The 11,392-nt window shown below is 37.4% G+C and overlaps 1 protein-coding gene and 1 long non-coding RNA gene across 6 annotated transcripts in view; both read left to right on the top strand.

Annotated features, from left to right (window-relative positions):
• The first annotated feature begins 426 nt into the window (after positions 1-426).
• Positions 427-4,690, top strand: LOC124168334. Of its 4 annotated transcripts, XR_006866913.1 has the most exons (7): positions 427-972; positions 1,053-1,181; positions 1,420-1,638; positions 1,902-2,102; positions 2,189-2,618; positions 2,873-3,079; positions 3,219-4,690. It is a non-coding gene; the product is annotated as an uncharacterized LOC124168334 (long non-coding RNA). The 4 variants fall into 4 exon arrangements; XR_006866912.1 differs by lacking the exon at positions 1,053-1,181 and having other exon boundaries at positions 430-972; XR_006866911.1 differs by having other exon boundaries at positions 430-1,181.
• Positions 4,691-9,316: 4,626 nt separating this feature from the next.
• The window catches only part of LOC124167521 (5'-3' exoribonuclease 2 homolog), a 320,190-nt gene continuing 318,114 nt past the window's right edge, over positions 9,317-11,392 (top strand). For both annotated transcript variants that reach the window (XM_046545458.1, XM_046545457.1), the window contains exons 1-6: positions 9,317-9,513; positions 9,602-9,729; positions 9,836-9,947; positions 10,057-10,230; positions 10,432-10,594; positions 11,195-11,353. In XM_046545458.1, coding sequence (XP_046401414.1) covers positions 9,439-9,513; positions 9,602-9,729; positions 9,836-9,947; positions 10,057-10,230; positions 10,432-10,594; positions 11,195-11,353 — 811 coding nt within the window. In that variant the 5' untranslated portion in view covers positions 9,317-9,438. The remainder of the gene's footprint in view (positions 9,514-9,601; positions 9,730-9,835; positions 9,948-10,056; positions 10,231-10,431; positions 10,595-11,194; positions 11,354-11,392) is intronic.

The raw sequence follows: 11,392 nt of genomic DNA, 5'->3' as shown, positions 1-11,392 counted from the left end.
ATCAACATGACGGCAACGCGTTGCCGTGAAGTTGCTCAGTTCGGACGGCTGCTTCATGTCTCATTTTATGTGAATGCATTCGCTCTAATTAACGATCTGCTAGAAATAAAAGGTTTCACGACTTACGCAATTAACTTTGCATAATGTGTTTTATGGGATAAGTGGTATTTATTCGACGATTTTGTGGATTTATTAATTAATATGTCTCCAAGTCACTCGGTGACGATGGAAAAATATTGAGATAATATAATAAGCGTCTCTCAAGGTTGACGATTCTCTGGATATTTATTATCGGCGAAGTGAAATTAATAAAATACCATTGATAATTAGAGGCTGCACCATTACGATTTCCTCCTCCGCATGAAATTTTACGCTCGATCATATCGTCTGCTCACGACAGCGAGGCGGAGAGGCCATGCGAAACCATCGTGCGCGCAATGCGAAATGCACTTTGGGAAGAACAAGAACCCGTTATCCGCCGTTGCCGGTAGCCATTGTAACTTTGGTATATAACTTTGTTGATATGTGAATTCATGCTTTGTGTTCGTCGTGATGCTTTTCTCCTTTTTGAATGGTCGAGGGACGGTTTTCGTTCACCAAACCTTTAGTAAATAGATTTTTTCAAGAATTTTAATTTTACATAAATTGTTCATTTACTTCATCCGTCAAACTTAACGTGGTTTCAGCTTCTCCATTATCACTTTTCATTTCATTTCACCTTCATATCCGATTATCATGCCCACCCGTCGTACTCTGACCTTATTGTATTCCTAATTTTCACTGACGTGAATTTTCGTTTGTAATTTTCACTAGCGTAAGTTTTCGCGAGTGATTTTAACTCTTGTTAAATCGTGTTCTTAGTGAGAAAAAGTGTTCAGTGGTTACAAGTTTTTTTTGGCTTTGGCTAGGGCAGTGCAAGTTAGAAGCCTCTTCGAGAGTTCAACCACCGTATTCCGCCAGGATTCGTGAAAGGTAAGTCTAGACTCTGTTTACCGTCGTTCATTATGAAATTCATTAACAGTACACTTAAGTTTTCATTACCATTGAGTTAGTTCTGTTGTGTTTCTATTGTATGGATCGATGTATGTCTGGTGGGTGCTCATACTGCGAGTTTGTGGGTGCACGATGGAACGCTTAAGTTTTTCATTCAATGGAGTGCAACTGTTCAGTACTGCACGTTGGTGAGAACTCACCCCCTACCAAACACTCTTGAAATATTGAGTTGAGCAGTAAAATTTAGCAGAATCGCAGAGATTTTTCCTCAATTGCTGGAGTGTGCAATCATTTAATGCATCACTATTAACTAGTCTTCATATACAATAATTAACTTTACTTTCAATGGAATTTTATGATCTCATGTTTTTAAGTAACTGAAGAGTGAACGCCTCATAGTCATGATTTTTTTTCCTCTTTTTTCAGGATGCCTTGGCAAGTGTTAATATTTCTTCCACATAAAAAAATTTACTGGCCTCTCAGTGCAGGCTTTTGCAAAGTCATGGGTGAAATTGGATGGAGATAAGATTATTGAATATTACCCTAGGCTATAACTGGTCTTCAGTGTCACAGGTCATAAAATGGCTCTCGACTCAGTGAGGAATGGGGTATCTTTGGGCGTGAAGTTCTGCATGCCTCCATTTGGTGAGTTTGCAACAATATTTGTGAACATTTGTTTAGATTAAAGGGAGGATTAACATCTTTGACTTGCAAGGGCAGGGTGCCTTTTAAATGTATTCAAAGGGGTTGTTTCATGGTGTGTGTGTGTGAGAGCACTGACTTGTTTGTGCATGTTACTAGTTCTCTAAGCCAAGTATTTAATATTTTTATTTTAGTTAATTTTGACATTGACTGCATGCTTTGAAATGTGTGGCTAATGGTGACATTTTATCATAATTATCTTCCAGAGACTGTAGTGGCAGCCATTGCTATTGAACAGAGATGGCTACTTGTGAAGATGGAGAACAGACATGGAGGCATTTTAGTCGCTGAAATTAAAAAATACTGGGAAAGGAAACGGACAAAAAAGAATTGAAAGTATCCTGATGTAAGTAATTCTTCATCCATGGAGACTGATGATGACAGAATACTGAAACCACCATCACCTGGTAAATGTTTACATATAAGAATTTGCTTTTTTGAGTGCTTGTAAGTGTGCAAATATAAGTGTAAAGCTTATCTATTCTGTTTTCAGTTGCATGAGTGCCTCCTAAGAAGGAAATATTGCACTTAAAGATTCCTCAAACAATGTTGGAGTAAAGGAGCCTGAAACTTTTCTATAGAATTGCAGTGTTATTTCTGAAGAATAAGTGAAGTCCAATTGTTAGCACCTGGCGCACCCAATGAGGTCAGGGGTATCGGGGAAGATTTCTCGGGATTTGCACCGGGTAAGGTCCTCCATTTCTCCCTTCAATGTTTCCGCAAGCAACTCACCAATCGTCTTCGGGGATTCTGGAATCCAAGGTTGGATTCCTAAATCGTGTGATTCCTGAATCTCTGAAGACGATGGGTAAGTTGCTTGTCGAAACGTTTGAATGAGATCTGGAGGACCTTATCCGGTGCAAATCATGAGAAATCTTCACTGCTATTGTTAGCTGGGAAAGAACCTGAAAGAGGAGTATTTGGTTGGTATTTCATTTACATTGTCAACTGTTTGACTTCATATCCTCCTAAGTGTTAATATGCTCATGGTACTTTATATAGATTATCACTTTGAGTCTTAAACTTAAGTTATGATACCATCATTACCTCCTTGTTGATATTTAATTTTATGATAACTCTGGGATGTACTTAGAAATTAAAAATGCTGTGCCACTATGTTCAATGGTACTCAGCAATTACCATAGATAATTAATTATCTGGTTATCTCATTTTTCAGATTTTATTTCATGAAGGAAAGATCTTCGAACATCATGTTTAAGAGCAGTCAGAATTATCAAATGAGGACTGGGCTTAACAAAAGTCAACAACAAGTGTTGTAACCTAATACAGAATGAGTTAGCTGTGTCTTTCTGTTTGAAGGGCCACTCAGAAAACAAGATAGCCTTAGAAGTGCATTTTAGCTCCATTATAAATGTCACATTTGGTAAGTACTTTGTAATCATTGGTGCTTTCGATTTACTCTTCCCTTATCTTGGAATACAGTTGAATGAATAGAGCTTTTCAGCATATGTACATATTTCATTTTCAGCATAATATCTAATCCAATTATGAATACTTTGCAGGCAGTGTAAAAGCCAAAATAAGCCTGATTTGATACTATCAGTATGAAAAGAAGCATCAGGGAATGATTCCAGGCCTTGAAATACAGAGCAGAGAAAGGGAATAAGAAACGAGAAAGTGTTCTGAAAGGCAATTCAAAGGGGGTCTCGAAGAAACATGATTCTTCCAATTTGCCTATCTCAGAAACTGCTAGCGTGGATGGGCAGTTTTGCTTGTAGTCTCTTAACATGATTGTTGGATAAGGTGAGGTCAGCGACTGATCACTGTAACGACAGACACAGCTAGAAATGTCATTAATGCTGCTTGATTTTTGTCTCACAAGGGAGTAGGAATGATTCTTTGCCTTCTTGAATGCCCTATTTTTTATGATTTTCAGAATGCCAAATGCCGCTAGGAATAGGTCCAAGTTTGGTTGAATATCCTTTCGTATAGCTGAAATAAATTAATTTTAGTTCATTTCTTTCCTATGAACCTAACTCAAATGCTATAGAATGCCCTACCCTTAAGCAGCTCCATTGGTGAAGTGGTGAAGATTACGGCTTATTCCAAATATGGAGACATCGAATGCTGCAGGAACGCTAGGGTGTGTTTGCTTGTGGTGATCAGCTTCCTTATCATCATAGAACACAGCAATTTCATAATAGGGCATTCATAATCGTGCTTGCTATGGCAGTGAACAACTGAATGTGTAAATTGTATGAAGAAAACTTCTTTAAAAATAACATTTCTTAATTACCATATGCTGATGTTCCCTGTCACCACAAGCTTGAATGCGTATGTCCTCGTATGAAATGGCTGTGTTTCTTGGCGATTAAGGAGTTGACCACTAAAAGGAGAGGCCACATTAAATAGTGTACACTAGTGTTGCTATTGCATTTCATGCCTCCGTGTTCGGAATTAGGCTTCAATATATTATGTCAAATATAACTTTTTTTAAATATTCCCCTGCCTGTTAGGATCTGCTGCAACAGAAAATTTGAAAATGAATTCAATCTAGACTAAAAAATTGAATGCAAGTTTATGTTAAGACCTCAACCCTAACTATAATTAATGATGTAAAACTATAATTTGTTAATTCTCCTATTTTGATATTGGAGTCATGTGTGAGACTAATGTTTTTCGTACTGTTCCTCGTGGGGGATCCATTGTGCTTGAGGCTTTTACATAAGTATTGCTGTAATTCTATAATTTCCACTTGAAAATGATCATGCTATCTGCTGGTTAGCAATATCTTTTGTTTTGTATTGATGGAGACCTGTCTATTTCTTTCCATTTTGGGTTATGAACTACCTTGTAGCTCATTGTTTTTTCCAACAGTCATTTCCCCAGGTGGGGCTGTTCTGATTACAAAATCAGTTGCTCTGTGGTGTTTGGTGCTTGTGATATCATTGCTGTTGTGACCTCTAAATACCGTTTGCTTGAATATATAATGGATTTTAATGCTTGCTGCGAAAATAAAAGTTTATTTTCAAAATTCTGTCGATTCTGTTGATTTCTCTATTAAACCCAGACCTAGAAATTATTTGAATTTAATGGAGTACCCCGCCTTGGTAGCAGTATCAACGTGATATCAAAAAATCCCGATAGATGGCGCCACTGTCGCGATGTTGCTCAGTTAGTTCTCGATAGTGCCGGTAGGTGTCCCTTGCGTCTGTGACGTCACCGAAAAGAAACTGTTGCCTTATCGTTGGCGACATTTAACGGTGTTTTTGCCCCTTCGTTGCTGGCTCGTTGCCGTCATGTTTATAGCAACGTATTCGGCCGTTTCTTTATCGTTGATAGAAAGTTGCCGTAATTTACGGGGCAACGTCCTGTTCTGTGCTGGCTGGGAATATTCGATCCTATAAACTTGGCAGCTTATTCCTAGTTTCTCCTTTAACCACACGTTTACCGAATGAATTAATACAAAAAAGACAACTAAAATGCAAGAATTTTCAAAAGAATTGCTGCTACAATATTTTGAATCACCATTTTTAGTACTGAATAGTTCGGGATGTTGATGCATCAACATCCCGAAGCCACTTCTGACTTAAAATTACATCCAAATAATTACAGCGAGAAAGAGTACATACCTCACAGTTTTTCGTAGGGGTGAAATGTTTTCTTCTTATCGCCCAAATGCACTTCTTCTTCAACTCAGGATCTTTTGGAGAGCTAAAAACTTGAACCATATGTCCCGGAGTTTCCATTACATCCCGACAATACACACACGAAAGGCATTTCTAACAAAAATATCTCACAAACACGTTTCTGAAGCCCAGTGAATGAAATTAAAGAATAAGGGAAACTTCACCATTACCAGACACTCTATTCTTCACTATTAACCACAAAAATCCCTGAAATGTAGTGAGACGTGACGTAAACGACGCGATCTCCAACGGCTTGTGAAGGCATGTGATCTTTCTAGGAGGATAGGGCACGATGGCACCAGATGGCACCACCCGCGAAAGAAAATAGTCCCAGACCGAATACAGTTTTATCGATGAGATACAATTTTATCGATGCATATGAATTTGCCAGTCCTCTTGCATCTTTTTTCGTCATTAAAGGAAATAAAGAAACAAAACCTTCTAAGTAACTTCCTAAGCGCGATTTTTGTATCTTGATTGTCCACCCTCGTATTTAGGTACGAAAACTTCCTGTGCCGTCTGGGTCCTGTACTTTCTACACATGAGTGCTCCAAGAGACGAAGATCCTTGTTACAATATTTATTTTAGAAGCCCCTGTAACATCCTGGGTTGACTTAACCAAACCTAAAATGATCATTACTTAAGCAGGTCTTCACCTTTAGTTGTCGATATATATTCCTGAGCAGTGGTGGATCCAGAGAGGGGCAATAGGGTAGTTTCCTTCATCAAAGAAAACGAAAGGCATTGATTGCGATTCATTACCCACCATTAGTGTATTCATAATATACAAATTATTTGGTTTTAGAATTCCCAGTTTAGACGAATGGCAACGGTCAATTTTAACCTCATTTGAAAAAGGCCATATTGGCGCCTATGCGATTCCACTCCGCGTGACGTCAAAGGGACCTAGTTTCTATACGAGTAGATGGGAGTTTTACATTGTCCGAGATTATTAATGCATGCATGAGGCACAGAGCTCAGGGAAACATGTCTTAATAATCACTTATTAAAACTGCCTAAGATCGGAAAGTTTTCTTCGTTTGATAAGGTATTAATAATCCTTATTTAAGGCAAGCGCTGCCAGCTAGCAGGGTACTCGGCTACCTGCTAGCATCCTGTATCGTATCAGTGCTCAAAGCCTCGCCCCAAGGTCACCTCAGTTGTGGCAGCGGGAACCAGAACGACGTCACACGGAGTTTTCCCGGCATTCATACTTAGCTGTCGTGTTTTCGCACGCTTGAAAATTTTCACATTCCATTTAATCGCTAAAAATAAATATCGTAATTTAAAAATCTGAAAGTGTGAAATACGTACTCCAGGAGTAATAATCTTTCGATTTAGGCAATAAAAAAATAATAGGAAACCACCCTATTGGAGGCTATAGCCCTCCCACTGGAGTATAGATACACTATATAGAATGGTAGTTTTGTACAATAGGGTGGTTTCCTATTATTTTTTTATTGCCTTAATCGAAAGATTATTACTCCTGGAGTACGTATTTCGCGCTTTTAGATTTTTAAATGACAACATCTATTTTTCGCGATTAAATGAAAAGTGAAAATTTTCAAGCGCGCGAAAACGAGACGCTTAAGTATGAATGTCGGGAAATATCTCCGTACGTCGTATTTCTGGTTCCCCCTCCCGCCCGGTGAGGTGACCTTGAGGCGAGGCTTAGCTCTGATACGTCGCAGGATGCTAGCGGATAGCTGAGTACCTTCCTGAACGGTAGCGCTTGGCTTAAAAAAGGTTTATTAATACCTTATCAAACGAAGAAAACTTTCCGACATTAGCCAGTTTTAATAGGTGATTATTAAGACATGTTTCCCTGAGCTCTGTGCCTCATGCTTGCATTGGTAACCTCAGAAGATGCATAACTCCTATCCTCTCCTGTAGAAACTAGGTCCCTGTGACGTCACGCGGAGTGGAATCGCATGGGCGCCAATCTGGCCTTTTTCAAATGAGGATAAAATTTGACCCTTGCCATTCGTCTAAACCGGTATTTCAAAAACCAAATAATTTGTGTATTATGAATACACTAATGGTGGGTAACGAATCGCAATCAATGCCTTTCGTTTTCTTTGATGAAGGAAACTACCCTATTTTTGAATGCATACGTGCAGGAGATGAGAGCCCCCTTGGCCCCTCCATGGTCCCTATCCTGGATCCATCACTGATCCTGAGGATCATTTTTAATGCTAAATGTAATATCAAGGTGCAAGTCTCTTTCTCCCGACATTTCATGTGTTTTTCTTTATTTTGTGGTATTAAAACATTTCTCAAAAATCCTGGGGCTAGGTCCTTGCTCCATTGATCTAGAGGGTGAGTTCATAACCCCTTTCCTCCACCCTTCCATTGGTTATTTAATCTTTGTACAAATAAAGTCAAATGTAATTGTATAGGGAATATTTTCCAGCCTGACTGCTTTTATTATTTTCATCTCTAAGGGGGCTATCTCTATTTTCATGTCTAGATTACTCTCACCTAATATAAGGCATATATGCATTTATATTTTTCTGTTTCCACTCTCATTTAGTTCCTACTTTAAGGCTGGGGGGGGGGGGGGGGTGATTAAGGTGCAACTAACACCAGGGTGTGGATTACCATCAGGATAAGCAGTAGGTGCGAGATTAATAAATTCCGGAATTTTTAAGATAAATGGTTCAAAATGATGAGCTTTACAGCTTTCTGAAGGATATTTTATTAATCCTTACACTATATTATTAGTAATATTAATCCAAGTTGGTAAAATGAATTAAACTTCAAAATTTCTCTGAGCTCTGGGGGGGTTTTATCCCCCAAAACCTCCCCCTCACTGCGCCACTGTCTCTGAACACCTCACAACTAGATGTAAACATAAAGCTTTGACATTTTCTTATTCTTTGCCCATAATTTTAAAATTACTTATCCCATGAATTTGACGTACAGGTTTATGCAGGGTGACAAGAAAATTTGACACACGTTTTTCAAATTTTGCCATCAAGAGCCGCAAAAGCTTCAATCAAGACAGATGACTTAAGCTCTTATACCACCCAATAAACAACCTAACCTTAGAAGACAGTTTACCTATACCTCTTCCTCACTTTTCTCATTCCTCAAGTTTCTTCTTCTACTTCTCCTACCACGCTCTCTTGAGTATCTCAATTTCCAATGTAGTACTTAGTCCACCAGTTATTTCCATATGTATCGTCCTACTTTCCATCTTGTCCATGTATCCCTCCACTACCTTCTCTCCTCTTTTTCTGTACTAATTTCTTCCTTAATCAACCAGTTTTCTAACTCTTTAGTTCTCGACTCTAAGCAAAATCTCTGTCGTATGACTACATGGGTTAAATAGCACCATTTACATGGCTCTGAGGTCATTATATATTGTGTGTTATACACACCCAAGTAAGTATAATAGCCATTAGTGCAGGTACTTCCTCTGGGGAATTAAAACTAAAAGTTCCCGAAAATAAATGATTAATTTAAAGAAGAAAAAATCAATGAAATTAATACTTTTAAAAGAATATATCCTAGGTAATATGATGAAAGCACATAAATATCATTACCTAGAGGTATAATTTTTATGTCAATGTATGATAATTTTTATTTGCATAAAAATCAGGTTATTGTTTTCTGAGCTAGAATAGAGAATATTAAGTATATACCGAGGGCCCACTGTTAAATCCTCAGTTCCCTAAAAATATAAATGCATATAATATTGGTATATTTTTTCCTGTCTGTCTGATGCTCCTCGCATGTTGTCGTTTACCAAGAAATATGATAATGTAATAGTGATTAAGAAAAATTTACATTTAATAACATTTTTGTTACATATAGTCAATATTTAAAAGTTAAAAATTAAATAATTGGCATTAATAAAAGAATATTCGACAGTTAACCATACTGTTAACACTTAACTGCGATTTGAACAGATTTTGACAGCGGACGTAATCGAATTTCGAACTTCTTTTGTATTGTTATGGCGTTGCTCTTTTCTCATCCGCCATTCATCTGCAAATTGAAAACATGACGTGAGTTTTGTTCCTTAAAACTGTTTAAAATTTTCAAGTTTTGAGTCGAATATTCAGTTTTTATTGCAAATAACATAGCAATGGGAGTCCCGGCATTCTTTCGTTGGTTAAGTAGGAAATATCCTTCTGTAATTGTCGAATGCATCGAAGAGAAAGTGAGTACCGTGAGGTTTTCATGCTAGCGGCGAAAATTTTCTTTGCTTTAAATTTATTTTTACTGAAATTTCTCCTTCAAAATTGTAGCCAAAAGAAATAAATGGGGTAAAGATTTACGCAGATTCATCCCAACCAAACCCAAATGGAGTGGAATTCGATAATTTGTATTTGGACATGAACGGCATCATTCACCCGTGCACGCACCCGGAAGATAAGTTAGTACATAATAATTTAGAATATTTTGTTTTGTGAATGCTTATTTGTGATAAAATTGATAATTTAGCATTGAAGGTATTTATATGGAGACGTTTGAAATTTCAGACCTGCTCCTAAGGATGAAGATGAAATGATGGTTGCTATCTTCGAATGCATCGATCGACTATTTAGGATCGTCCGGCCTCGAAAAGTGTTATACATGGCAATTGATGGTGTTGTAAGTTAAATTGATGTCGCATGTGAAAAAGCTTAACGAATTCTTTGGTTTCAGTCAATAAACGTGCCTGTTTATTTCGAATAATATTCTGATTTTTGAACTTCTCTAGGCTCCACGAGCCAAGATGAACCAGCAAAGGTCACGTCGTTTCAGAGCGTCGAAAGAGACTACTGAAAAGATTGATGAAATAGCCAGGGTGAGGGCTGAATTAGAGTCGAGAGGAGCAAATTTGCCGCCTGAGAAGCCGAAAAGTAGTCATTTTGACAGCAACTGCATCACTCCTGTAAGTATATGAATATAAGTATTCGATCCATACGTATATTGAATTTTTATCAAATGAAATATTTAAATGGTTTTGTTTTTCTTATTCAGTAAAGAAAAGTTTTGAAATATTATGTATATTCTTCTAATTTCGAAGCTAGTTACCGTCTTGCACATTGAGTGCACTTATTCATGTACTGTTATTGTCGTTCGTTTTGATCAGGGAACACCCTTTATGGCAAGATTATCTCAATGTCTCCACTACTACATTCATGATCGACTCAACAATGACCCCGGGTGGAAGAACGTTAAAGTAATCTTGTCTGATGCCAATGTACCTGGAGAGGGAGAGCATAAGATAATGGACTACATAAGAAGGCAGAGAGGTAATGTTACGAATAGAATGAATTCCTTGGAGAAACTAATTCCTGAGGTATAAATAAAGTTAAGGCAACAGAGTGAAGTGAATTGTTATTTGGTGACATGTCAATTCTTATGATGGAGCTTGATGTAGTTTTACGCCAATTTTGTCAATATTAGTATAATTACATATTGGGGGGATTGTTTCTTTCTTGATTTGTTTAATTCATCCTTCTAATGGTCAAAATTTCTGACTTTTGAAAGAATATTTTATGTTGGAGTTGATAAATTATTTGCTAGTTTACTTATGTGTGCCAATAACTATTTAATAGGTCATATGACTAGATACTTTTTTGAATGAAAATATATCAATTAATGATATAAATAGAATATTTTTTTGTCCCATGAATGGTTCATCATTCTCAACCAATGCAATTATTTTGAAGTATAAAGTGTAGTGTCAAAAAGTTATTACTGTGAATTACTTATCATTGTGCCATGATATGACTTCATCTCTCACATCTTCAATATTATTATGTAAACAAAATCTTGTAAATTAAAATTAATTCTTGTACTGTCAACTTCAATTATGCCCAATAGTTCAATGGAAATTATTTTTTGTCTAGCTCAACCTGACCATGACCCAAACACCCGGCATTGTTTGTGTGGAGCTGATGCTGATTTAATCATGTTGGGACTGGCTACCCATGAACCGAACTTCACCATCATTCGTGAGGAATTCAAACCAAATAAGCCAAGGCCTTGTGATATCTGTGGCCAGTTAGGTAAGTTCACAGTGTAAACAGTGCCGCATTTGACTTTGG

This window comes from Ischnura elegans, chromosome 11 (assembly GCF_921293095.1).
Source record: "Ischnura elegans chromosome 11, ioIscEleg1.1, whole genome shotgun sequence".
NCBI lineage: Eukaryota > Metazoa > Arthropoda > Insecta > Odonata > Coenagrionidae > Ischnura > Ischnura elegans.
Note: the sequence above shows the minus strand (reverse complement) of the source record. Positions and strands in the feature narration are given on the sequence as shown.